Below are 27,957 nucleotides of genomic sequence, written 5' to 3' on the forward strand. Positions count from 1 at the left end.
GTATTTTTAATTGTTTTAAAATCATCTACAATATGATTGCAAAATTTTTATAAATTAAGCAATAGTCTCTTGATGGAAATATTCATATTGATAGACTCTTTGTAATATTGGTAATACTCAATGCATCAATGAAGAAATCATGAGTATTAACATTACTAAAGCATTTAAATTATGCAGCTCATCTTTTTTATCAATTCAAAGATCAGAAGACATGTTATTAAGAGAATTCGTATTATTATTATTATACAATTATTATTTACTGAGCTTTGTTTACATAATATTTTTTTATGACAATAAGTGGAATACATTCTTGAACTTTGATCTCTTATTTTAGGAATTCCCTTGTATAATCAGAAAATCTACTTAGGATAGTGAGATAATTCTATTCAATTACTTCTTTGGCTAATTAGTCTTCAACAGAATATTTGTGATCACATTTTCATGCAAAATTGGTTGAATGACCTAAAAATAAGAAAAGTCAAAAGAAAATAACATGTTTATTATATATTGGGTGATATAAAATACTCATGTAGTATTTGTTAACTTTCTTTTTCATTTAGTTTGTTGTTTAGTTAGACCAAATTGTTAGTTATATATTTGAAATTAGATATACTTCTACAATAATTTGGATATTCAAAATTTTAAATACAAACAATAGTTTATAAAAAAAATATATATCCATTACATTTTATTTTAATCCTCAGGTAACAACGTTTCTTTTCTAAATTTACATTATATTATATTTTACAATGTCTAAAAGCAACAAAATCAGTAAACAATGATACTTTCAGTAATCTAATAAAAGATGAAAATAATTATAACAATGATGTTCTATCAATCAGATTAAATACATTCACTATCAAAAATATATACAGTCAATTATGTTACTATTACCCTCCTCTTACAAAAAGTAGCATAAGTATAAAGTAGATGTCAAAAAAATTCAACTATTTCTTTATACGCAACACGGCGTAAATCAACATAAAAATATTACAGCCACCAATTAAAACAAAATTATGTTATCTTTGTAACACAAAATTTATTGCAATTTTTGTAAATTGATTTAAGTTATCATATTCTTTATGCAATGTATAAATAGCTAAACTGAACATTTATAAGAGCACATATATAATGAAAGAGCTTTTCTTTAACATACGGACTACTACGCTATATTGTTCTTTAACAAACGTAAAGCTTTAATAAACCATTCTCTCATATAAAGATGACAGTCGTTATAGTTATCATTTTTTGTATTTTTTTACCTCTTGAATCAACATTTAGAGTACATTCATTATTACAATCAAATCTCAGCTTTAGCCGGTGTTGATGCCACCACTGTTAAAATACATAGATCAGTTCTCTGAAATAACAGGATGCCGACATGAAGTAATATTCTTCAACCACGTGGACCGACATTAGAAATGCATTCTCAACTATTAAATACGGAGATTTATTTCCCAATTAATCATTGCAGGATCATAGTTCTTCACGAAGGACGATATGAGTTCACCCCATCAAACCGATGTGATGACACTTCTACCAGCTGCAGGGTACCAGAGGTTGGTAGGCTGTTGGTGGTGTGGGCAACGGCTAAGATTAAGATCCTTGCCAGCATCCACTTCAGTGCTATCGCTGCCTGGAAATAGAGCATGTCTGATAGCAGTGTATGTTACTGCCTTTTTTCTCTTTTAGATGGAGAAAATCTTCTAAAGACCCGAGATGTCGAGTGCGGAGTGTATCCCTTACACATCTGCATGATTTTGGGGGGAAATTGGGAACTGTAAACAGCATGACATCCGGTAACCCTCCGTGCAACATGGTATTCTTGCACTTCCTGTTTCTTCGTTGGAAAGGTGGAGCATTTTACAACCGCGGTATAGGTACGGGAGGATAGTTTATTCCCTGTCCGCTATCGGCGCGGTCTTTATCTTGTATTTGGTGGGAGGAAGGGAGCAGGTAATTCTCACCCAAAATATGTGGCATGTATGATGGAGGCAGAGGGGCGGCTGGCTTATTGGAATGTGAATTTTTGGAGCGTACACAAACAATTGTAAAAATATATGATATTATATTATGGACACATATTATTAATTAGTCCTCGACTGTCAAAAATTATCGCCCCAAATAGAAATGGTCTGCGGTATTCTTTTCGATTGGAAAGGTAGGGAAGACTTTTATAACCGTGTAACCGAAACTACACTGGAAAATACAACTACCTAAACACTCTCTATAACTATTCTTAAATATTCCTTATATTTGTTTTATTTCTACAAATGTACTAATTCAGAAAAGTGCTAACTTTATTGAGTGCAGCATTAGGTTTTTCAAACGGTTCTGAAATGAAAGGGATAATACCCCTGGAAACTTAACATGGAACAGTAACTTCAACTTCAACACCAGATCCATCGGTTCCTGGATAATGTAAAGAAGATTGGGCGCGTCAATCAAACTTCTGCAATGATCCAGTCCCAAATGCAGAAGCTGCGAGATCTGTGGACCCAGCTCAAAGCCAATCATTTGATGTTGGAGAAGTCCATGACTTCAGCAGCCAAGGCGAGCTTCCCTTACTTCACCCCGAGCATCCTGGATGACATGGAGGACATCGTGGACCACAGCATCGACTTCCTCACCGAGGCCTCGAAGACAGCAAACGTTCGTGAGCAAACGGAATACTCGTGAGTAAAACCGATGCTGGTAGTTTCATGCGTACATTGCCTTCAAGTACAACAGTCGTTGGCATAATTCCTGACGTGGACCAATTGATGGCTATATCGAAAATATCCATATTTTTTTATATCGTTAACGGCTGCGACAGTTCCTTGTGTACTATTGCTGAAGCCTGCCACTGTAATCTCTGCATCTCCTTACATCCTGCTTGCGTGTACTCTGTTGCATCTCACTTCCTGTGTGTCATTTTAGTCCTTTAAATGCACATTCCTTCACGCGTACCGTTAGATTCATACTGCGCGCTTCTGTTGAATCCTGTGTGCTCTCGGTGCAGTTGCAACAGCGCCTTAATCCTTAGTTTACACGTGCTACCAGTACTCTCTTCCCTTTTTGCATTCGTTTCGCGTCACATATGTTACTTCCCATCGCGTTTTGTTGGCGATGCAACGCAACTAGTTTTAACACCCTACCTTATTCATTACGAGTTTCGCCAGTGTTAGTTGTTTCGCGTAACTGCTCGCATTTATACTTGCTGTTAGTTCGTGCCCACTCTTTGCTTTGCCCGCGTAACTGCATTATGCTTGTTACAAGTTCGAGCCCACTAGCTGTTTGACTTTCGGAAAATCGCCTAAGTTTCGCTGTGCACCATCTGTACAGCATGTCATTCCTGGAAAATTGCTTGACTACGCTCCTTCAAACCTCACTCGTCATTAACTCACGTTAGTCCGCTATGGGTTAAGCACCTCCAGCACTGTCTTGGGTAGCTTACAACTGCTCCTTTCAGTACTAGCGTTTTTACACCTTCTCAACTCGGCGAGATATCACGAATCACTCGCCAGGTACCTCGAGGCCTCAATAAATCATTCAATCGGGCCATGCAGGTGCTGAGCTATTGTAGATTTAAGTTAATGATAAGATTTTCTACCTCATGCGCTCTTTACTTTAAGTTTTAAATAAATTTAAGTTTAGTACTACTCTTCGTGCATGTATCTCGTCCCCCGGTTTACGAAGAGATTTTGAAATTGCGTTTTAAGGCGGACGATATGTTCAGGATTGGACCTTTTGATTGCACAACGAACAGTCAAAATTTTGAATTTGCATCGTAAACTCACCTATTTCAATACACAAAAACAAAAACGATAATTTTAAGCAGTTTTTTGCCTTGTTTCTGGAATGTTCGACGGCTCGTGGTACATTTCTTCCCCTAATAACCCGATGAAGAATATTTTTTTTGTCGCTTTGTTTCGTCGCGTCTAGAAGTTTCCATCGCAGAAAATTTCACCAAATTTTTAGAAGCAACCACGCTATTGTTCAAAATTGTGTGAAATAGTCTAGTAGACAATAACTTAACAGTTGATGTGACTTTAAATCCAAAAAAATGTGTTTACTCGACATTTATATAGGTATCTCTATTGTTTCCATAAATTTCAAACATTACGGTCGCTATATTGTTGTTTTATATCTTTTTTATATTTTATATTTCAAATAATGCCTGCGTTAAGAAGCATGCCTTTACTAAATATTAGAAAATGAAATTTGTCTATTTCTCTCTAGACTTAAGAAATATTAAAAATAAAAAGATATAATGAAAGCTTAACTAACTTAAAATTTTTAATATTAAATACAGTTTAACAACATTCTTCATTATATTGCCATCTTTTGAAAAGTATTTCAAATCTTGTAATTAAATTTACTACTGTTTCAGATAACTGTAGGAATTATGAACAACTTTGTAAAAATGATAAATAAACCAATCTAAATTTACTTATTGAAAGACTAAATTCATTAAATTACAATTTTGTTAGGAAGAAACATCAATTATAAATCATTTAAAAAATACTGCATAAAAACAGAAACTTTTTGTAAACCTTTACTCATGGTTTCCATCCATGGTTTCTCATCCTCCACTACTAGGAAGATCTCCCTTGGAACCAGTCAAGCGATTGTCTGGTACTTTACGACACTTGTCAGTTGACTGCAATGTAACATTAACCAATAAGATAAATGTTTGTGTTGGTGAAACAATATAAGCAAAGATAAATTTTGTTTATTAATGAAAATGTTATTGTTATATTTGTCAGATCTTTCTGATTAAAATGCAACTGAGCATAATATAAATAAGATCATATTTACTTATTTATTAAACAATAAATGCGAAAGAAACCAGGTTTTACCAATTCCAAGCCACATTTGATGATGTTATATTACTATGATAAATATGAATAGATGAGAGGCTTACTTAATAAGTGAAAAATATTAATTTAATATCACTTAGTAAATAAATGTCATTCAAATTATGTCATGTTTGGTCTCACTTTAATCAAAAAGCTCTTCCAAATATGTTGTAAGCAATCAAGTGGCTTTTGAACTTTGGTGATTACCTTGTTGCTCTTTGTCTTTCACTTCCTGTCCTTTTCTATGGTTGTTGCTGCCAACAAAATGTTCATAGAGGTGTGAAGTTTCATGGATTGTCCTTTATAAATGTGAATTTTTGTCCCAAGGCTTTCACATATATTGCAGAAATATTATATTTACATTACCTCCAAGCAAGTACACATGTAAACTCGACCTCAAGGTAAGGAAACTCTTTCTCATTTATTACTACAAAGAATCCATGGCATATCAATTACTTGATAAAGAACCAAGTATAATAATCATTAGAGATGTAACATTCATGGGTAATGTAACAAGATAGGAGGAATGACTGGAGTTGCAACAAGGAAAGAACAGAGATTTAGAAACCAAAATCGAATTTATGATTCCAAAAAAAGAACAGGTAAAGAAACAAGAAGATAAGAGAGTAAGTACTGTTATTGCGATTAAAAGTGTGTGCAGTGCAAACAGCATTCAAATTGAATCCAATGCAATCAAAGAGGCATTATTGGGAGTACAGGAACACAATTGGCAATAAATATTTAGCAACAATTAATTGGGTTTTTAATTAAAAAAAAGATAATTGGATGGGTTTTTAAAATTAGACAGAATGAACAAAATAATGTCATAAGATTTAAAGTAAAATTAATAATTGTAAATTATAATTAAAAGTCGAGCATAAATTATAATGAAGTAAATTATAATGAAGTCAAATGAAATTGTTTCACTTTTAAATATCTCTTTGTGATATTTCAAATGATATAAACTACATTATGTAGCAGCAATGTTTTTATCATTGAATTAAAATCAAATTTATAAATCAACCACAAATGTTTATTCCTAATTATACACATATAAAATTTGATGAAGATACTTACTTCTTCAAATACGTCTGAAGAAAAAAGGATGTATTAAATACGTTGCCACTTATTAATCCTGATGTAAGGTCATTTTATATTAACTTCGATTTATTGGAGGCTGACGAAGAAGATAGCATTAGCAAAAAAATAGAACCTAAAAAATTTTAAATGACATTAAAAATAAAAAAAAATGATTATTTTTCCTCCTGTTAATTTCCTTTCTTTATTTGTTTTCCGTGCATTGATTGCTTTTGGTAAAGTAATATGTTATTGCAAACATGTCATGTGATTGTAGCAGAATTTGTAAACCACATTTTTATATTAATCAAATTGTAATTTCAAATACATAACTATTGCTATTACAATTTTATAATTATTTATTTATATAGGTTATGCAAGGAAATATGGTTCACAGTTTTGTGAAATTGCTGTATGATAAATATTTACATCCTTTTGTATAAAATTATTTTGTTTTTTTATGGAATTCAAAGCAGAATTTATTTAATTGATAACCTATTATCACAATATTTTAAAGCTAAAAAATTGTTTGTATGCAATATTTACCACATATTAGATATTAATTATAATTGTATTATAGAAAATTGTTAGACAATACAACCATTTAACAATATTATAGCGCATGCGTCAGAATAATCAGCTGTTTTCGTGACAGTTAAATGGTTCTCAGTGCAAAATGTGTATTATGTGCAAAATATGGTTTCCTTGTACAAAATTACGTTACTGGTTAAAAAGAATTTCATGTAGGGATATCCTTGTCCCAGCATGGTAATCGGTTCTGTAGTAATTAGATTAATGATTTAACTTTTTCAATACCAAAATATTCAGATTTTTGGTGCTGTAGTGGCTGAGGTGGCGACAGTGATGGTAGAAGAAATGGTGATAATAGCGGTAGTGTTGGCGGCAATCACGATGGTATGGTGGTAAAGTGATGATTTGTCGAACATTCTTAGAAGTACTTACCTGCTGATAGCAAAATTTTCAATGTGATTTGTAATGTGAGGCTTGTAAAAAATGAGGATTTGCATAACGTGCGTGTATTGGACGTTGCTGTTTATATCGATTGCTTCCAGGCAAGTACTTTATTTTCTTTCTCTTTTACTAACAATTTGCACACATACAAATGCTTGAAGAGTGCCATGTGCTTAATTTTAATGGTGTTAGTGTGGTGTATTGCTAAACCGGTATCTTTCATCTAAACATATATAAGAAAAATGGAATTACTACCAATATTTTTTATACTTTACATTTTGAATATTCAAGGCATTAATAGTTATCAATGGTTTTGATATTTTATAATTGATATAAAATTAATTATAACTTACTTTTGTTGTTTTGTAGTGTAAAATAGGTTTCATGAAATTGGTTCACTTATTTTAAAATAATAACATTAACGCATTGTTATGATGAAAATAGTTTAAGGTTAGGAATCGGTAATTGTAAATAATTTATCGCACTAAACTTTTAATGCATAAATATAATTTTAATAATTTTTCGTATTACTGGTACTTTGGTTACAGTTCAATCTGTAATTGGGGTTGAAATGTTGCGGAAATAACAATAATAATTTGGATTATTGAAATTGTATTTATGCATTAAAATTTATAGTATAAAACGAACCAATTATGATTAATATGACACCTACTTTAAAATTATTTTATTATGAAATACGTTTATACAATTAAATAAATTTGAATTCTTCGATTTTTATTTAATGAATGATTTAATTTTTTTTTATAATCGATCTCATTTATTATATATTTTTTACAAATCAAACAAAATTGCAGCATAATGGTTATATGGAGATTAAAATCAAATGATTAAAATTATAAATTTACAATTTTTGTTTTATAAAATTAAATGTGAGCTATCAACACTTTTCATTTCTTTTACTTTTTATTTATTAATTTATATATTAATAGTAGTATTTAAAACAAATTATATATCTTTTGTTACTATTCTAAATATCTTTATTTATAATGTTATATGTAATAAAGTTATTTAAAAAGTATTCATGTTAAAAAAATATGACCATAGTAATTTTAAAAAAGTAAAATCAGTTCCATTATTTAATCGTTGTGTATGCAGCATTATGATATTGTAGGATTATTATATTTTTATTGTTTATCTCTTTCTCTCTATTTGCATTTAAATTAACTTTATGAAACTTTTTAATGGCATAAAATGAAATTGATCCTTTTATATAAAATTTAAAAATTGTATGATTTCTTTTTGTTACAGTGCACTCCTGTTCATCATCGTAGCATCAGAAAGTGCCCAAACTACTTATTACATGTCTTTTAAGAGGAATGAAACATCTGAGACTTACGATAATGTTACATTGGACAATATGAAAGGTGGTAGTTTAGAATCATCCAATATAGCTATTGTCAAATTACAGGATCCAACAAAATTAGAGCATACATACAAGGATTATTATTATCAAGTAAGAATTCAAAATGGAATGGTAACATATCATAAAATATAAAATTATTGAAAATTATTATAGTATTATTTGTATTATATAACATTTATTTTGTACTTATATAAAATTATATAATTTATTTGTTTAAAAATATAGGAAAACTTTGCTAATAAGCCGATCAACTCTGAAACCGTTATACATGATAACGCAAGGAAGAAAGAGAATCCTTATAAAGATGTAAATTTTGTGACTGAAAGTCTTCCTCAGCAACCTAATTTATCTCAGGGGTAAGTCATTATTTTTGATGAATACTTTAAAGAAAATTCTGCTTACAGTATTCCCTATCAGGTTGTTACAATTTCTCTCTGTATTGTTATTATAATATAAAATTATTTTCATTAGTTCTTGAAATTGTTTGCACCAAAAAATTATTGATGGGATTTGCTTTTTCTATTGCTCACTTGCTCTCATCGTTACACACTATTTCTCAATTCGTTTCGCGTATATGCAGGATCAATAAATCGGCAAAATAGCAGATTACTACTTGTATTTTAAGTTTCACAATGTCTACAACATACAGTTTTAAAATATTAGACATGTTCAATAATTTACTTCCACCTTATATTGTTAATTACCTTTTTATACTATATCGGCACTTTTAGCCATTAAGTTGTACTATGTATAATACATGTTAATTCTTTAAATATTTGATGCATTAAATTTGAAAATTAAGCTTGAAAGAATTATAATGAAGCATTGGTAATGATAGAAAATGTTGTACAAGTTTACGTTTACGTTAGGGGATTCTCTAAGCTCTCGACAAGTCTTGACGCCTCAGCGGCTCGGTCAAAACATACTATCACATGATTTCACATCTTTTTCTGCCTAATGTAATATATGTTATAAATATTTTTTGTGTATTAATAGTATATTACTGAATCTTAATATTAATTACACAGACAATATTTATATTACTCTAATATGAAACACCAACTTATATCCACTATTAATATGGGAACTGTGTATTACTTTAAAATTATGTTAATAGTGTGATGTAATTACATTCTTGGCTTCGAAGAATCGTTCCGTATCTATATATGTTTACGACAAAATGATTCTTTGTTCGACGTTCTTCATTCAGCTCAATTGTTTATAAGTATTTTTATCTACTAAAACGCTCGAAATTGGATATCTTTAAACCTAAAATCATAATATCCCATGTTCAGATATAATTCGGTTCCATAATCTACTTAATGTTAACTAATTTCAAAGTTTCGTGCAAAGTAATCAAATTTTGAATTATATTGGATTGTCCAGAAAGTTCGTGCCGATTTTTAAGGCAACACATTTCAATTTCAGTATACATTTATTGATTGAATTATAGAATTGATATTTTGTTGTACAACCTTTCTGTATTTTCCACGCAACTTGAAGATTCTATCCTTCCAGAAGTTTTCAGCTTTTTCGGCGAAAAACTTTTCAATGTGATTTTTTATATCGACCAAAGAGTTAAAGTTTTTGCCATTAAGGGAATTTTGTAAAAACCTAAATAAGTGAAAATTTGAGGATGCAATATTTGTTGAATATGGTAGGTGGGATAGGGCATTCCAATCAAGCTCTAATAACTTTTGTCGAGTAATCAAAGACACATGAGGCCGCGCATTGCCCTGATGAAACACAACGCCCTTTCGATTCGTTAGTTTTGGACATTTTTGTTCAATCGCTGTCTTCAATTCGTTTAATTCCGAGCAATACTTTTCGAATTTGTCGTCTAATTGTGTGGTAGAAGCACATAATATAGAATTACTTTCCAGTCCCACTAGACACAAGGCATGACTTTCTTCTCTCTACAAAACAGTTCCAACATTGCATTAATTTTGCAAAACCTTGAAAAGAATTGCCCCTTTCCCCTATGCAGTGCGGTGTACCATGCGCGCCTCGTGTCTTCGTCGGGAGGGGGACGTTTATAACTGCCATATTATGGTGTCGAGACGCCCCTGCAGCAGGACATTATACGTTCGTAAAAGGAGACCACGGCCATCCATTTTCTCTTGTCGTTAAGTATGATCGTTATCGCGCCCGATATCGAGAGGAGATCCTCTCCCTCAATTTCACCCACCAGGAAACGACGCCTAAGCAAAACACACCAAAACTTTCGCCCAGATACTCTAGGAGGAGTGGTTGAACAACCTCAACAATCTGCTGGTTAGAGGAGGGTCAGGCCAGCCGCTACTGCTGCTGCAGCAACATGAATTGTTGGTCTTGGTGGTTTGTGAGCAAATCCAGCGAGGGAAACATAAACGAAACGGCTACCGTTTCGTCAATATATTTATTGGGCATTCAGTAAGACACCATGTTGAACGCACGGGTGAACTCGCAAGGCAAACCTCCTATAAATTCAGCACAGTGTGACTCTGCGGCACCAGGAGGCGGTTAGGTTACTCGCCCATCGAATGGACCATTTCTGTATAGTGTGTGGGTGTCTGGGTTAAGTCACTTAAAGACATTTTATTTTTTATATCAATAGGTAGTTCAAACATTTAAAGAAAAAAATGTTGCTGTGATTAAGACGGCACAAGATGTGCCCAACGAGATGGACTTACGCAATATTTAATATTTATTAAAGCTCATTTAAGCATCTTGCTTGTCCCAACAGAAAAATTGGAAACAGTAGGTTTGCTGTTACACACTTCGATGGAAATATATATGAATTACAATAATAATTTAAAAAGCATATCTGGTGATGGCGGAAAAAGAATTAGAAAAGAGTAACTGGGGTGGTATAAAAAAGTACCGGGTTAAGGAAATTAATACGAATTCCAGATAGTTTAATTAGAACAATAAATTTGTTCAAGATCCAATAGATTCGCCAGAAACCTGCTGGAGTAAATATAAGTACGCATCACTTACATCGTGTGACGTGGAGCGATCATTTTCCACGCGTAAAGTAATTTTTACGGATAAGCGTCGTCAATTAACACCATCCAATTTGGAAAAAAATGCTTGTCATTTATTGTAACTCGAATTACAATATGTCACAATAATCACAAACTGTATTGTTAATTTTCTATATTTTCCCTGCATCTGAGCATGTTCTTTGTGCGTATTTGCATATTTTTAGTTCACTTGTTCTATTTGCATATTTTTCGAGCACAAACAGCGTATGTCTTTTATATATTTATTGGGCATAAACATTCAGAATCTAGTAATAAGCTGCGTGCGAGCTTGCGAACAGCTCCAACGAAAAAAACTCGGACAGGACGGTCGCCACCTCGTAGGACATGGTCCTATAGCTATGGTTGACCTGCAAGGTTAACCGTTCAAAACGCCAGTGGTTGTCGATGATCAGTCCCAGATATTTTATCTGGAATTTCATCTCGACATTGGTCTCACCTACTCGTATCAGAGGGGAATGGTGGTTTCCGCCGAGGTGTGTGTACCGTCGGCACTTCATTCTCAAGGACCACTACCTTCAAACCGATCCCCCTGATCCTTTGAACAATGCGACGGGCATCGTCCTACGCTAGCTGAGCGGCCCTCTCTCAGTAGCCTTCCATGACCAGTACTAACGTATCGTCAACGTAATACGTTAGGTTGACGCTGTGGAGGAGGCCTTCTTCTCTCAGAACGATGTCGTATCCAAGGTTCGACAGCTGGAGTCCTACCACGAAACCCTGCGGAACCCCCTAATACACCTCTTTCCATTTCATCCTATACTAGTAGGGACTCCGTGTCTCCCAATTGCCTCCGGGGATAGGGTATTAAAGGCATTGGCGATGTCCAAAGACACTTTCAATGTCATCCCTCCCTGGGAGACGGTCGAGGCCGAGAGAGACCGGACACGACTAATCGCAACTATGATCGACCGTCTTTCCCAGAATCCGAATTGGCACTCGGTCAAGTCAGGCCCATCTCGCGACAGATGCTCGATAATGCGGTTCGCTAGTACTCTTTTGAACAGTTTGTCCTCATCGTGAAGAAGATTAACGAGCCGGTAGGCGAACAGAGAGTCCGCAGACCTACCTTCCTTCCGTAGGATCAATCGAGTTACCTTTTAGGTGGAGGGAAATCGCCTAATTGCGGTTGAAGATCCGTTCGAAACCGTCTCGAAGGACGCCTTGGGCCAAGACTCGGCCGGGTACACTGTTAGGAACCGGGGCGGTGTAAAGTAACTTGTATTCTTGGTTTTCTTGTATATTTTCGGGTGTGTATTTATAGTATGCTACATGTTTTCTTCTTAATGGAAGTTTCTGCATGTGTATGTGTCTATACTTTCTTTCTGGTAGCTATGACCTTACCTTGTTTTTACAGAATAAATTCTTCCGTTTCTGGTATGGATTACTCTATTGTAAGCCATTTGTATAATAATTCTTTATCTAGGATTGTGATGTGTACGATGCGTAGTGGTTTTCTCATCTACTTCTTTTTTTCTTCTATCGTGAATATGTGATTATTTTCTTCCATGTTTTCTTACTTTTTTTTGTAGATTGAACGTATTTCTTTTTCAGTTGTTTCTTAATGTGTATGTAGTTTATGCTTATATGGTGTTCAAATTGAAGATATTTGTATGTATTTTCAGGTTCCACGTTTCTTAGTATTTCGTAATTGAGTGTTTATGTTGTATTCTGCATTTGGCATCTCCCCTTTTCTATTGTTAGTATCCTGCATTTCTGATTCTGATTTCGAATCCCATATTTGTGTCTCTTGTTAATTTTTCCACTATTTTTAAAAATAATTGTATGTGCATAATATTTTGATTGCTGTGAATAGTTTGATGTTATCTATGTAGAGTAAATGGTTCAGTGCATGTTGCGGTATATTTTAATGTTTTATTTTTAAACCATATTTGATCCTATTGTGTGTCTGATAGTGAATTGATGCACCTGCAAACCTTTGGATTTTAATTTCGTTTGTTTCGGTTTACGTATTGTTTATTGTTATGTGTGTTTTTGTTTTCCAAATTTTTATAACTATGAATGTAAAGTTTTGTATGTGTTTATCAATTTTATATATTTCTAGTACTTCATGTAGCAAACTATGTGATGTGGAGTCGACGGCTTTTCTGTAATCTATCGGGTTGCCTTGTTGTTTCTCTACTTGTTTTATGAGGATACATTTGTTATACAAGGACTTTGTTCTTTTATTAATGTTGTACTATGTGAGGTGTTTGTCTATTTTTGATGCGATTATCGTGGTAATTATCTTGTATAGTAGAGATAAGAATATTATTGGTCTGTACTTTTGGTCTGATTTTTAATCTCTTATTTTTCTTACTCGTATAGTACTGTGAACTTTTTGCACTAGAAGTTGTGAATGTGGTCTATTCTTGGTGTTTTTCAGTTGTGTGTATTTTTTTATGGTTTGTTTAATTTCTTTGAATGTGACTGTATAATCAGTTTGTTGTGATGTATTTTTTCTCCTACTTTAATTCATGTAACTGTGTGGTTTTTGTTGCAGTTTTTAATATCTTTGTTATTTGATAGTATATTTTGCGCTTGTTCCTCTTTTCTATTGACTTATAGATTGAATTTATTTTCATTTTTATCGAATTATATATTTTGTGTTTTCCTTTTGTTTGCCTCTTTATATCTTTTCAGCCTGGTGTATACTGCTGATTTTTGTTTTGGTGTTTCTAATATTTCTATTAATGTTTGTTCAATATTGCCTATGATTTGTTGTATGTATTGTTAAATTTGTTTAGAGTGGTTTCCATTTGTAAATTGTGTTAGTCTTCCTACCCGGTTCCTTAATTTATCTATCTTCCTTTCTAATCAAGTTTGCCATTTGTATTTAAGTGTAATGTTATTTCTATTTTGTGTTTTATGATCTGTTATTTACTATTTGTTTTGTTGTATGCTAGTATCAGCCCAGCCAAGACAGAAATCTTGGATCAAGATAGAAGAAAAAGAATATAAAGATACACTAGAGCAAAATGATCACACACTCACATTCAAAAAGTCAAACAAATCGTAAAAAATACACAATTAGAAAATACCAAGAACAGACCACATCCACATGAAGGCATTACAAGAGAAATTAACAAAATCATATTGGAACCTAAGAAACTATTGCAATTCGTAATAAAAAAAGAACCCAGCAAACTATTGGCCAATGACATGCCTTACACTTTACAATTACTGCACAATCACACAAAAAATAGACAAATACCTCGTACAACACAACATACTAACAGTAGAACAAAAAGAATGTAGAAAATACAGCTAAGGTTATAAATAATAACTTATCATAGACAGCATCCTCATAAAACAAGTCGAAAAACAACGAAGCCTGATCACATGTTACATAGACTACAAAAAAGCTTTCGGCTCTATATTATACAGCGGGCTATGCAATCTAATGGAAATATATAAAATAAATAAATACATACGAAACTTTCTGTTCGCAGTTATGAAAACATGGAAAACAAAAAAACAAAAAACACATAAAAATAAACCATACATATACCGAAACAAACGATATCCAGATACAAAGAAAAATATTCCAGATTTCTTCAAAGCTAATGAGTTCGAAACGGTATGTATATATAAAACGAAATTTACATTTTATAGACAATGAAATATATAATGCTAATATATAGCTTAATTCAAAATTGCATAAAATTTGGCCCATACACAATTACGTTAACGAGAAATGTTATATTTTGTACAGGGTGGACGAAAAATTGTAATACACCCGGCCAGGGGGTAATTCTACATTAAAAAATAAGGAGAAAATGTGGTGTACAATTTTTCGGCTTTTTCGGTATTGTATTATCTAATATCATTTGTGTTAATGTTGCATATTATATATTTCTAAGACATGATGTAACGTATCGAACTGTTAATTCCACCTGATATCGACATCAGTAATTACGGGTAATTTCAGAGGGTTGCGGTTAGGGTAATGCAATCTCTGTTTCACTTTCAGTTTTTTTTTTTTCAGCGGATGTAGAGTGATGGAAAAATCGCATTATTGCTTTACATTTATGTAAAATATTGACTAGTTCTTCTGAACACTTCACAGCATCCTTTATTACCAACTGAAAATAATTTGTTAAATTTGTGCATGAACATTACTACTTAGTATTTACTTTGACATTTGTTATTTCTTATTATTTACTTGCATGAATACTGTGAATAAAACAGGGGATGCGCTCCTACATATTACTTAATCTTCTCACCTTTACAATGTTCGCTGCATTGTCTCTTGTAAAGTATATATTAAATTTGTCGTTGTTAAAACCTCATTCATTCAAGGCACTTCTTAAAAACTTCAGTTAAATTCTCACTAGTGTGGTATCCTTTTAAGATATTAATATTTAATGTGTAATTTCTTATATTACATGGAACACTTAAGTAATGCACTATTAATGATACATAATTTTCATTCGTCCATGATCACCCATCCGTTGTAAAAGCGAGTGTCCGTATCTAAGATATTATGGTAAGGTAGGGTATTATATGATATAAATGAAATTATTATAAAAGCAACAATTTTCTCTCGAATCTACAATTTCCGTATTTTCTCTAATAATGTCTTCAACTTTCTTTCTCTCAACTTCACTAATTACTAATAACTGCGTTGTGCATGGTTTGTAAATGTTGTGTGGCTTGATGTTACGTATCTAGGTTCTAATATTTTCATTAGATCTTTAAGTTGTCATAGATTAGTCAAAATTGCTAACAATCTAGAATCATGATTCGTGGGATGCCTTTCGTTATAGTTCTTGAGCTTTCAGAGTTTCTATCAATTGGTGCATCACTTTGATTTTCCTTATTACTTGTATGTGCCTCTAAATTTTGATAAGTATGTGGATGTTGATTTTCGAGATGTCTTCTCAGAGTAATTATCGTTGCATCTGTGTACAGTAATTTGTTTTTTGCACATATAACAAATGAACTCTCCTACACTTACTTAGGTAAACCAAAGTCACTCGAAGTTTCAATTCTTTTTTCGTTCACCAGCAATTTTACTTTCCATTCCCACATTTTCTGCAAAAGATTGAACAAAAACGTTGGCAACAGAAACTTCTTTTCTATCATACCTTTTCTTTTTCATCGCATTTAATTCCTGTAATTCTTCTGTTTCCACAACTTCATTTTCTCGTTTTTCTTCGTACTAATATTAAAATAATTATTAAAAAATAAGGATATCATTTTTATTCTTTTCGAAAAAAGAATATTGCGGTTCAATCGTCCACTTTATGGTTTCTTTCGTTCCGCTCGAAAACAAAGTTAAACCGAATATGTACGACGGTTGTTCGATAAATACACATTTTTAACAGCGAGAGCGCTACTCACTCAAAGTTCGTGTATCATCGTTTAACTTTATCTTCCGAACGACGTCTGTCAACATTTCGGACAGATTTATGGAGTAGTTTTGTTTTGGTAGCTGTTTAAAATGAATATCCATGTGTTTGTTTCTAACCATGGAAAAAGAGTAACATCGAGCAGTGATTCGATTCCTTTTTTCGGGTGGGAAGACATGTGAGAAAATCAAAGTGAAGTTATACGCTGTTTATAAGAACCATGAACCTTCGACGACCACCATCAGATATTGGTTCGATGAATTTAAGCGTGGCTGAACATTCGTTTTTCACGAAGATCGTTCAAACCGTCCGATTGAGGTAACTACGGAAGATATAATTAATAAAGTCCATGATATCGTAGTAGAAAATCGCTGGGTGAAGATCAAGAAGATTACTGACATTGTCAACGCATTAATTGAACGCGTACAAAATATTCTACATGAAAAATTAGACACGAGAAAGCTATCGGCGAGATGGGTGCCATGTTTGGTCGCAATGGAACAAAAACAAAACCGTACTCGTCCGTAATGGTTATAGCAAAACCAATTACGAATTGCTGCCTCGTCCACCTTATTTTCCAGATTTGACCCCCTGCGATTTCTTTTTGTTCTTAAACTTGAGAAAATGGTTTCACGGAAAGAAGTTCATGTATTGGATATTTGTCTGATTAATTTTTCTGATTCCTCAATCTTTAGTGAGTAATTATTATATTTAGTAGATATATATTAGGAAGGCATATTCTTTGATACTGATATCCCATTTATTGCTCGAAGTATTATAATTTGATCTTTAGTAGGGACATACTCGTGCTTGATAGCATTTGCGTAGAATTTGTTACTATTTTTAGTAGGGTTTTCGTTTGTATTTTTGATAGGGGTGTTTCTGAACACAGAAGGTCTTCTTAGTTAATCGTTTTCTGTCTCCATTTTACAAATTACAACGGCCAGTGGCCGCTATGTAGGCAGTAACACCACACACCTCTCTGTATAGTATTAGCACCAACACTCTTTCAATTTTAATGGCACTCATGAGCAAAAGCTGTTATAACAACACATTTATATGGTATGACGTGTATACAGTTTAAACACGACTCGACTAAATTTGTTACTCGAAGAACTTATTTGAAATGTAATTCGAGTAAAATTTTATTCGAATGATGCCCAACTCTTCCAAAAACAAACTTATTGCCATTTCAATGAATTGCAATGAAAAGACAAGAAAACATATTCAGGTAAAAATGGTGTATATAAGTGTTAATAATCTTTAAGCACCCTGTGTATGAACAATAGAAAGAGAGTATAAGATACGACAAGCCATGTATATTCGTACTAACAATAAGCATTTTTTGTTATATGTACATAATTATTTTGTAAATCATAAAAATTGTATACCTCCATCCCTGTTGTTGCTTTTTTGCAGAATTTCTGAATCTGAACAAGCAACTGTTTTGAGTTTGGTGAACACAGCTCCAGCAGAATTACAAAGTTTAGTAGAACCAAAGTTCAGTCCAGAATTTTCAAACACAAGATTGTTTACAAAGAATGCATCGTTAGTAACAAAACTCACAAATATTGGACAAAAGACAGAAGAAGATGAGCAGGAAATTTTGTCCAGTACACAAGCTTCATCCACGTTGATATTTGACGAAATTACTAAAAGTTCCAACGAAACAAGTATTCCAGAGGAAGAACTTTTGTTATTACCAAATGCAGATAACGAAGGAGTAGTAGTAGTACGGGCTGAACAAGGCCCTATTATCACTGATGGATTGAAATTCAGCCTCGAACATGAAGTTGATGTACTTTCCAATGAGTTACCTGAAGTCGATGGAATGGTTACAACAGCTCCAGTGCTGAGTGAAACTGACGCCAATGCTCGATTAATGGAAGATACTATAGATGAAGCTGCTACAGTTGTTATCGGTGAAGACGTCATATCGGTAGTACCTCCGGATGCACACGAGGATATTCCATCTTTTAACGAGTGGACTCAAAAAAGACTAGAAGAGGCTGAGAAGAAAAAAAGTGAGTTTTTGAATATGTATATTTACAGGGACGATATTAAAGAATGAAGATGTGAAGGTGTAAGACAAAGTTAACGAGGAACTTGTATCTTATTTTTTCAACAAAAATCTACACGAAATTTTAAACAATTAAACGTATAACATAAGTTTCACCATGTTGAGTTTTCAAAAAGTAAAACAACTATTTTGATAATGTACGATAGATTATTTGTTGTTCTGATCGATTGATACGTTAAATATAACCCTTAATTTGTATTAAAAAAAACTATACACACTATAGATCGGCATTATTATCAGAAAATATTCATTATTATCAAATAGTCAGGAATTTTGAGAAAATTGGAATAAGTCGTAATTTTCGTTAAAATTGGAAGGGTAGAGGATAATCGGTCATTTTCCAAGTTTGAAATTTGTTTAGAAAATACAAGCCATCAACAATTACATAATTTTTGCAAAATCGAATTGTACAAATGAAATTTTTATCTTCGAAGTTATCAACAGTATTGAATCCCCATTTCTTTTCTTCTCATCGAAACGGACCGATCTTTCGAAATATATTTACTTTTATGTCGAAGACTTGCTTTTGCCACATAAAAATTATAATTCTTATTTTGTATATTTTGAAATTAAGAACTATGGTTAAAATTAACGTAAACAATATAACCAGTTTCTCTAGTTCTTCATTTATCAGGTTGAAGATTGTAGGTGAATAAAATGATGGTACAACAGAAACAAAATGTATTTACATTAAAGCGTTTTACTATTGAGTTCGGAAAGTTCGTGCCGATTTTCGGTAGGTGTCATTAGAACAGATTTGAATATATCAGACTAATTGAAAACAATTGGCAAGGTAATATTTCAGGTATTTGTAGGAAAAAGTTCAGATTAGTATACATTAATTTTTGTAAGTTTTACACGCTCTTGAATATGGAAGGAAACAAACTGCATTATAGGCATTTGATGCTTTTCTTTTATCGGAATAGTAAAAATGCCACACAGGCAATAAAAAAGATATGTGCTGTTTATGATGAATGAGCTATAACTGTATAACTGCAGACGTGGTCTGCTAAGTTTAAAGCTGGTGATTTCAACCTTGATGATCAAGAACGCCCGAGTAGACCCTTCACCACTGATGAAGATCAGTTTAAATTATTAATCGAGAATAATTCATGTTATATGATACGTAAATTAGCAAAAATGTTAAAAATCACCATCCACGAGCATCTTGTGAAGCTTGGGTACGTATACCGTTTCGATGTATGGATTCCCCACAATTAAATGGAAAAAATCTAATGGACTGCATTTCCATTTGCAACTCGTTCTATAAATAAAACGGGTAGACATAAATTTTGAAGCAAATAGTGACGAGAGATAAAAAATGGGTTATTTATAATAATGTTGAGCGGAAAAGATCCTGGACAAAGCAAAATGAATCGCTTTTAGCTATCCCAAAAGCCAATCTTTATCTAAAGAAAGTCATGCTTTGTGTCTGGTGGGACTGGTAAAGAATCCTATATTATGAGCTTCTACCAAACAACTAGACGATAAATTTGAAAAAGGTATTGCTCGAAATTAGACGAATTAAAGACAGCGATTGAACAAAAATGTTCAGAACCAGCGAATCGAAAGGACATCGTGTTTCATCAGGATAAAATGTGACCTCATGTGTCTTTGACTACTCGATAAAAATTATTGGAGCTTGGTTGGTACGTACTACCCCACCCAGCGTATTCACCAGACACTCTCAGATCTTCACTTATTTAGGTCTTTACAAAATTCCCTTAATAGCAGAAACTTTTAACCCTTCGGTCGATACAAAAAGTCACATTAAACAGTTTTTCGTCGAGAAACCTGAGAACTTCTGGAAATATGGAATCTTCAAGTTCCGTGAAAGATGGAGAAAGGTTGTGGAATAAAATGGTAACTATGTAGTTCAATAAATGTATACCGAAATTTAAATCTGTTGTCTTTGAATTTTTCTTAAAAATCGGCACGAACTTTCCGGACAATCCAGTACAAGGAATTGGCAGGTCTGTGTATACTTTTTTAAAGTAATATAATGAGGAATCCTGTTCAATAGTAGTGTTAAAATTGAGGATAATTTCTCAGCTGCATATTACGACGCCTATTATGATACGTAATGTACCGCAGGTGTGACTTTGTCGGAAATTCCATTATTCGAACAATAGCCTTACCACAATGACTTCCAGTTTTTCTAGTTTCTCAATTAGAATTACTGAGTAAACAAAAATGGATGAATGAAGAACCGTTGTTTATAGTTTGAAAAGAATATTTGAAATGCGTTTACTTTAATATACTAGGTTGTTCAATAAGTTTTATCGAACGACAAAACTTATTCAACAACCTATTACATCGAGTACTATCCGATTTAAGAGCCATCGAAGACCATTTCTTAGATCATCACTGGTTAGTGATGGACTCATCGTACGTAGTCAACGACTATGCTAAAACTTCTTACAATGACGTGGTTCTGTGACCTCGTTAAAGTTGTCAATGTGACGAATAGAAGCACACTTGTGCAGGGTTTCCTTCGAGACAGTGTGTATAGCTTGCATTTGCCACAGAGACAAGACTAGACTCGATATATAACAAGCATTGTTTATTACTATTCTGCAAAATATTTTTGATTTCGTATATACACTGTATATATGGTTTTGACAATTATTACACTTAACTTTATACTTATTGTTATTTCCAGTAAATATATAACATCTTCCGTTTCGATTTGTTACATTTGTTTGTTTTACTATTTTACGTCCTGTAGATACAATTGCACGTACTACTTCTTCAGGCAAAAATATACTATTATTTGCAAATTCTTATCAATATTTTCTGTTGTTAGCTCTTGATCTAAATTTTCAAGAAAGTTCTTTCTTTTTGCACGTATTGACTTATCGTTTGTCCAAGTTGGATTTTTTATTGAAAAAATTGAAATGTATCCACATGAGTAGGATTTTATGAATTTTGATGAAGAGTCTTTATTGTATATTAATAATATTTATTCTTTAATTTTAGTAATTATTTACCTGTAAACGATCAATAATTTGAGAGAATAGAACTTCTATAATTGAATGCAACGCATCCGTTTCTTATAGTTAATACCTTTTGTTTAAGACTAAAACAAATCATTGGCTAGTAGAGAGTTTTGGACACCGTTTCTCTTCAACTATCGAGGTTCTACTATATTAATTTTATTGAGTATATTGTCAAATAATTTCATGATTTCATTAAGAAAACATTTTGTCTGAAAATTACAAAAATAACATAAGACGAATGATTTGGTTTCAACGGAAAAGAGTTAACGGAATATGAATCAGTTTGTTCATGTAACAATTTTTTTGTTTTTAGCTCATGCAAATGCATCTGTTCAAAATTCTGGAGCACCAACGCGTGGAGTTGGTGGAATGAAGGTGCGTTCTAAGAATTACGCTTCTCCAGATTGTGGAGCCAAAATCGTAGCCGCAAATTCAGAAGCTCGAAGTGTCAAAAGTGTTCTAGTATCCACCAGAGATGAATATATGTTGAACACTTGTACATCGCGCATATGGTTCGTGGTGGAACTTTGCGAGGCTATTCAAGCTAAGAAAATCGAATTGGCCAATTTTGAACTTTTTAGTTCATCACCAAAGGATTTTTCGGTGTATATTAGTGATCGTTTTCCGACAAGAGATTGGAGTTTGGTTGGGCAGTTCACTGCAAAAGATGTAAAGGATACTCAAAGTTTTGTTTTACAACCACATCTTTTTGGAAAATTCATAAAAGTAGAACTTCATACGTATTATGGGTCGGAACACTTCTGTCCCGTTTCCTTATTTCGTGCTTACGGCACTAGTGAATTCGAAGTTTTAGAAACAGAAACAGAAAATCAAATTTCGAGAGATATGAATACAAATGTACACGATGAAGAAGATAGTGACGAAGATGAAGTTTTAGACGTTGAAATTGGCGAATCATCAAGGAATTTATTTGGTAGCGCTAGAGATGCTGTATTGAGTATTGTAAAGAAAGCAGCTCAGGTATTAGGAAAATCCAATGGATTAATTGATGACAATATTACAAGAATCGATCAAAGTATAGATAGCGGTCATTTCTTTGAAAACTCATTTCTTGATTGTACTACACCAAGGTATACAATTCTTTGTGATAATTGCTCGGATCAGATACTTTCAAAAATCTTTCATTTAATTAGTTGTAGAGAACAACAACTGAATCAGTTGTTGAAAATTGATCTTCTGAACAGAACTTTGCGACAAAGTGGATTCTGTAAAAATTATGGTGTAGAAATCGATACTATTATCGAAAAAAATTCGGAAAAAGAAACTAGGAAAATAGAAGATACGGTAGAAAAATATAAGCACACTGAAGAAAGATTTAATTCTACAAAGAATTTCCAATTATTTTTCTTAACATCTGTATTCAATTTTGAATATATCACGGCGCTCTGCAATGTATTAGCAATAAAGGAAGGTAAAATGATATTGAATACAAGCTATGAAATACCACTTAACCACTCTATAGATACTAATAAGGAAGATATATTGCATAAAAATAACGAAGGCTACAATAATGAGGTAATTAAGTCATCTGAACCTACATCGTCTGTACATACTTTAAGCCCAAGTACTGATAGTTATAAGTCAGTGCCTGCTCGAGAGTTTCAAAAAAGTAGTCAGAAACCACTCAGTCAAGAAGCTGATAAATCAATTGGTACATCTACTGAAACTTCTTCAAGTTCTGAAAATATAGGTTTGCAAAGTAAACACACCAAAAAACTTAATAAAGACGAAATAAGGAATATTTCTTCAATTCCTATTTTGGAATCTAACAAAGATAGTATTGAGGAAACAGCCCAGACTGAAATATTGACAACTATTCCTGTCTTTTTAAATAGTGGACAGCACACAGTTGCAAAAACCTCTGAAGATCCACTGATTACTCCTAGTACTGTAACTGAAAGTCCATCTCAAGCAACTGTTCTGGTAACTACCGTTGACAATAACGAATTGTCACATGATGATATTGTATCTGATATAGAGTCTTTAGAATTTGCTGGAATACAAAGCAAAGTAGAAAAAATTGAACGTGTTGGTCAAGAAGGAAAACAAGGCCAAGCAGAGATTCTGGATCAAGAAATTAAATTATCATCTCAGGATCCATTGACGTTTGACACTTTACTATCTGATTTAAAGGATTTAGAAGGGGACACTGTACAGATTCAAAATGGACCTGCTACAAGTGCTTCAATAACACAATCAACGATGAATATGATGCCACAGAAAGAATCTGTTTTCCTTAGATTATCCAATAGAATTAAAGTAAGTGTTTATTAATGGAATTCTGTTAAGACTATTCTATATCTAGTTGCAACATATACCATTTGATATATAGTACTGCAGCAGAAAAACACCCTATAACTTTCTGAGATTTAAAATAATGAGAAAATGTTGGACACATTGTTGGACTTTTACCTAGTACAAGTAAATTATAATTATGAAGTAAAAGAAATTTTCTTTCGAGCTTACTGTTGAGTTTCTTAAATCATTTTAATTTTTTTTATTAACTTTCATCTATTGCTCCTTTAAACTGGGATGAATTTATTATACATATATTTGTTGTGGCGTAACTTTAATAAGTGTCATCTATAATTTTTTCAATTTTATTACTTTTTGTAATTTGAAAAAGACATATACACTATCTAGAAATAGATAGCTATAACAATTTATATAATAATTCAATAGATAAATCTTGGATTACTCGCATGTAAAGAAATCAATCAATACACATTATTACAAAACATTCTTTAATATCACGAAATTATTTCTGTTTTACCTATTTTACTGTTTGTACTATTTTTACCGTACGCTTTATATATTGATATTTTTTTAGGCGTTAGAGAGGAACATGTCCTTGAGTGGACAATACTTGGAAGAGTTAAGTCGTCGTTATAAGAAACAAGTCGAAGAAATGCAAAGGTCACTCGAACGAACAGTCTCAACAATGAGCGAGGAAACCCGAAAGAGAGAAGAACGTGAATCAAAGAGAGCGGAGGAAATTGTTATGTTGAGAAAAGAGATAGAAAGTCTTTCAAAATCAGTGGAAAATCTTTTATATGATCGAGATAGTTGGCATGGAAAATTATCAATGATAGGTCAACACATTTTATTAGTGTGCTCTGAAGTCTTTGTAATATTTTTGATTCTGTTGTACTGTCAAGGAACTAAAAAATTGGAGGGAAAGGAAAAACAGCAACAGACACAAGATGCGGTCCGTCGCAAAAGTGCAGAAACTTTTAATTCGCATATGAAAAAACCGAAAAAGCGACGACCAAGCGAAATAGCTTCCCATATTACCGATACATACCACCAGTTAATGATTAACGATAGATCTCATGAAACCAAAAAGGCAAAACGGAAAAAACGTAAAAAAGAAACCATTCTCAATACTAATAACACAAATGTAAATAATGATACAAAAATTAACTCAGTTATACATTGCAAACTTGCACAAAATACTATTATAAATAATGTGGAAGTAACAACGAGGAGTCTCGAAGTATTACAAGCAAGTGATTCTCAGACACATACTTGTAGAAGGCCAAAATCTGCTCCAGAAAATATAACCGATTGGTTCAATGTAAATGTTCATGAGACAAAATGCAATGTACCATTATCGTCATCGTGTGATGAGAATTTTACAGCCAAGTCTATAAAAGACTTAGCGATTAGTAGTTCGGGTAATGAACTTTTGAACAAATCGAGTTCATCGTCAGTAAACATATTTCCTAAAAGTGATATTTCAAGCGAAGAGTTTGATCCAGAATTGATGACAGATGTTTTCAGTTCGAACGATCGTAGTGTTATCTCAAAGAATACGAAACCGAACACAACGCCTTTCTTTATGAAAACTGCTTTGAGTACAAGAAAAAAAAGAAAAGCTCATTCGAATTACGCAAATGGAGAGTGGAGTCAGAATTCAGGCGATTCCAATAGTAAAGTTATCGAAATAGACTCTACTGTTTCGAAATCACATGGAGGAAGAATTTCTATCGATGATGACACAACTACTGATGTTCTGTTAATGAACCAAAGCGATGAATCGAGAAACAGTAGCGTCACATCGATGACAAAAAAAGAAGATAGGAAAAGTACAAGTTTTAAGAACATGGTGAGAAAATTTTTTTGATTAAAGTAGGCAGATTAAAATAATTCGAAATTGATGAACTTTATAACGTTTCTATTTAAGCGTAGAGTATGTTTGGGTCGAATGCTACGCTCGTATGATATTATTAAGCAGAACGTATAGTATGAAAATATTATGTTATACTAAGGTTATGCTTGTATGAAATTTTGTATCAATCGATAGAAATATAATTATTACTAAGTTATTCTTATGTAGAGGAGTTTTAAAAAGTACGACGACCTTAGCATAGTGTATTAGTAGCATTATTCTGGATTTCAACTTATACATGTAAAAAGACGTGCTCTCCAGCACGGTTTTGTTTTATCATTACTTTCAGAACCGTCATTGATCCTGTTCTTCACATGATTATACGAGTGGTCGATCTAATGTGGAATAAAGAAAATAACTATTACTTAATACAAAACATCAAGCATGAATATAGAAGCTGGAATTCTTGATATTTTAACCTAAACGCATCTTCAACCAGTATTTCTCTATAAGCACTGACGTGTATTGTCCTTGTAATTAAATTCTATATTTTAAAGGGCCTTTATATACAGGGTCTTTTAAAATATGTGGATATAAATTTGGAAACGAATTCATCATGTTAAAACAAGAAAAAAAAATGTATATAAATTTCTTTTCTTATTTGAGTGTGCTGAATTTGCTTCTGAAATTATGTTGATATGTTTTGAAACACGCTGTATTATATATATTGTGTATCAAAATACATGATACAAATTGGATCAGGGAGATACTATGGCTCAAAAAACGACGAAACTGTAGAATGACAAAATTGCATTGGAGGTGTCGTTTTTGAAAATATGAATGCATCTAATTGATGATCCACTACACACGTTTAAAATGTCTTCTGTACATTTTAAGAACGCATTAGTAGGTAAGTATTGATAATAAACAGTGCTTAAAATTGTATCCTATACAAAAATAGTTATAGTAGCTGCATGTAGTAAAATCCATAATGCAAGCCATCAGTTAGGTATACACGTACTAGATTCATTTTCAAAATAGTCTTTTTGAAAGTGGAATCTACTATGCAATTTTATTATTTTTTCTCTTCATTTTATTTTGAGCCATAAAGTCTCCGTAATCTCCTTGGTATTTGTAACATGAATTGTCGCGTGCGTGCGTGCGTACGTGCGTGCGTACGTGTGTGTGTATTGTATAGAAATATATTTACATTACATTTATTATGATAAATAGTTTATTAAGATTAAAGACGAGATAAAAATTCATGCTGCATCCAGCACTGCTTTTCGTAGTTTCTTATATTTTTTAACCCACGTACAGCTTTGGCAGTGATATTGACAACGGTTTCATTCGGATTTATGGTACCTACCTTTCGCATTTACGTATTTCAGAATAAACCGTTTATGTATTGGTATTTTTCAATTTCTGAATTCTTTTTGTAATAGCACTGATACGTAAGAAAATATAAAATACTAATAAGATAGTATCAACACGAATACCATTGTGTTACAAGTCCAGGTAGTCGGAAAAATTTTTAAATGCACTTATGTACATTAAATATGTGTTGTATCACATCTAGTCGCAAATTTTACATACGAGTACTTGGACTTTAGAAAACATCGTCAACAACGACCATTTCTGGTCATTGAGCTGCCAACAGTTGCGACAAACTTTTTGAGTTTACCATTGGCAATTCCCGAAAATTGCAACTCACTACAAATCACTTTATTGCGACTAATTAGAAGGCAACAGACACCTCTTCTGCAAATGGTAATTCCTGCGTGTGGCACTAAGTCATTAGTACCAGTAATAGTTTAAGTCTTGCATGTAAGATCTTTCCTTCAATTAATACTCAAGAGTATGTAAAACAATGCTTCCAGGACAAAAGCTTTTTATAAAATGTTGAGTTTCGTTTACACCGTCAACCTGTAAATTCATGAGCAATTACCTTTCAACCGCCCATACATTTTGTTATTTGCTTATATTCTACACTTCCATAGTATTGCAATAAAACTTATCGCTGTGTAGTTGAATTCTTATTTATTCACATGTGTACTTTTTTATATTAACATAACTTTTCTGTATTAATTCATAT

The 27,957-nt window shown here is 32.7% G+C and overlaps 1 protein-coding gene and 2 long non-coding RNA genes across 12 annotated transcripts; 2 read left to right on the plus strand and 1 right to left on the minus strand.

Annotated features, from left to right (window-relative positions):
• Positions 1-923: 923 nt before the first annotated feature.
• On the minus strand, positions 924-6,996 carry LOC143149509 (uncharacterized). 5 transcript variants are annotated; one of them, XR_012992804.1, is made up of 5 exons: positions 6,465-6,838; positions 5,919-6,054; positions 5,049-5,268; positions 4,536-4,642; positions 924-1,636 (listed from the first exon to the last, which is right to left on the minus strand). It is a non-coding gene; the product is annotated as an uncharacterized LOC143149509 (long non-coding RNA). The 5 variants fall into 5 exon arrangements; XR_012992802.1 differs by lacking the exon at positions 6,465-6,838 and adding an exon at positions 6,882-6,996 and having other exon boundaries at positions 930-3,556; XR_012992801.1 differs by having other exon boundaries at positions 930-3,556; positions 6,643-6,845.
• On the plus strand, positions 1,040-4,794 carry LOC143149508 (uncharacterized). Its single transcript, XR_012992799.1, has 2 exons — positions 1,040-1,559; positions 1,693-4,794. It is a non-coding gene; the product is annotated as an uncharacterized LOC143149508 (long non-coding RNA).
• On the plus strand, positions 6,581-27,889 carry LOC143149507 (SUN domain-containing ossification factor). 6 transcript variants are annotated; one of them, XM_076316939.1, is made up of 7 exons: positions 6,581-6,686; positions 6,763-6,991; positions 8,160-8,364; positions 8,500-8,630; positions 18,071-18,675; positions 22,044-24,010; positions 24,582-27,889. In XM_076316939.1, the coding sequence occupies exons 2-7, from the start codon at positions 6,933-6,935 to the stop codon at positions 25,875-25,877; spliced, it is 4,263 nt and encodes a 1,420-aa protein (XP_076173054.1). In that variant the 5' UTR covers positions 6,581-6,686; positions 6,763-6,932; the 3' UTR covers positions 25,878-27,889. The 6 variants fall into 6 exon arrangements, with proteins under 6 accessions (XP_076173054.1, XP_076173055.1, XP_076173053.1 ...); XM_076316940.1 differs by having other exon boundaries at positions 6,587-6,991; positions 24,582-25,859; positions 26,212-27,889; XM_076316938.1 differs by having other exon boundaries at positions 6,588-6,991.
• Positions 27,890-27,957: the final 68 nt, after the last annotated feature.

The sequence above is a fragment of the Ptiloglossa arizonensis genome, chromosome 7, assembly GCF_051014685.1.
Source record: "Ptiloglossa arizonensis isolate GNS036 chromosome 7, iyPtiAriz1_principal, whole genome shotgun sequence".
In the NCBI taxonomy this organism is placed as follows: Eukaryota; Metazoa; Arthropoda; class Insecta; order Hymenoptera; family Colletidae; genus Ptiloglossa; species Ptiloglossa arizonensis.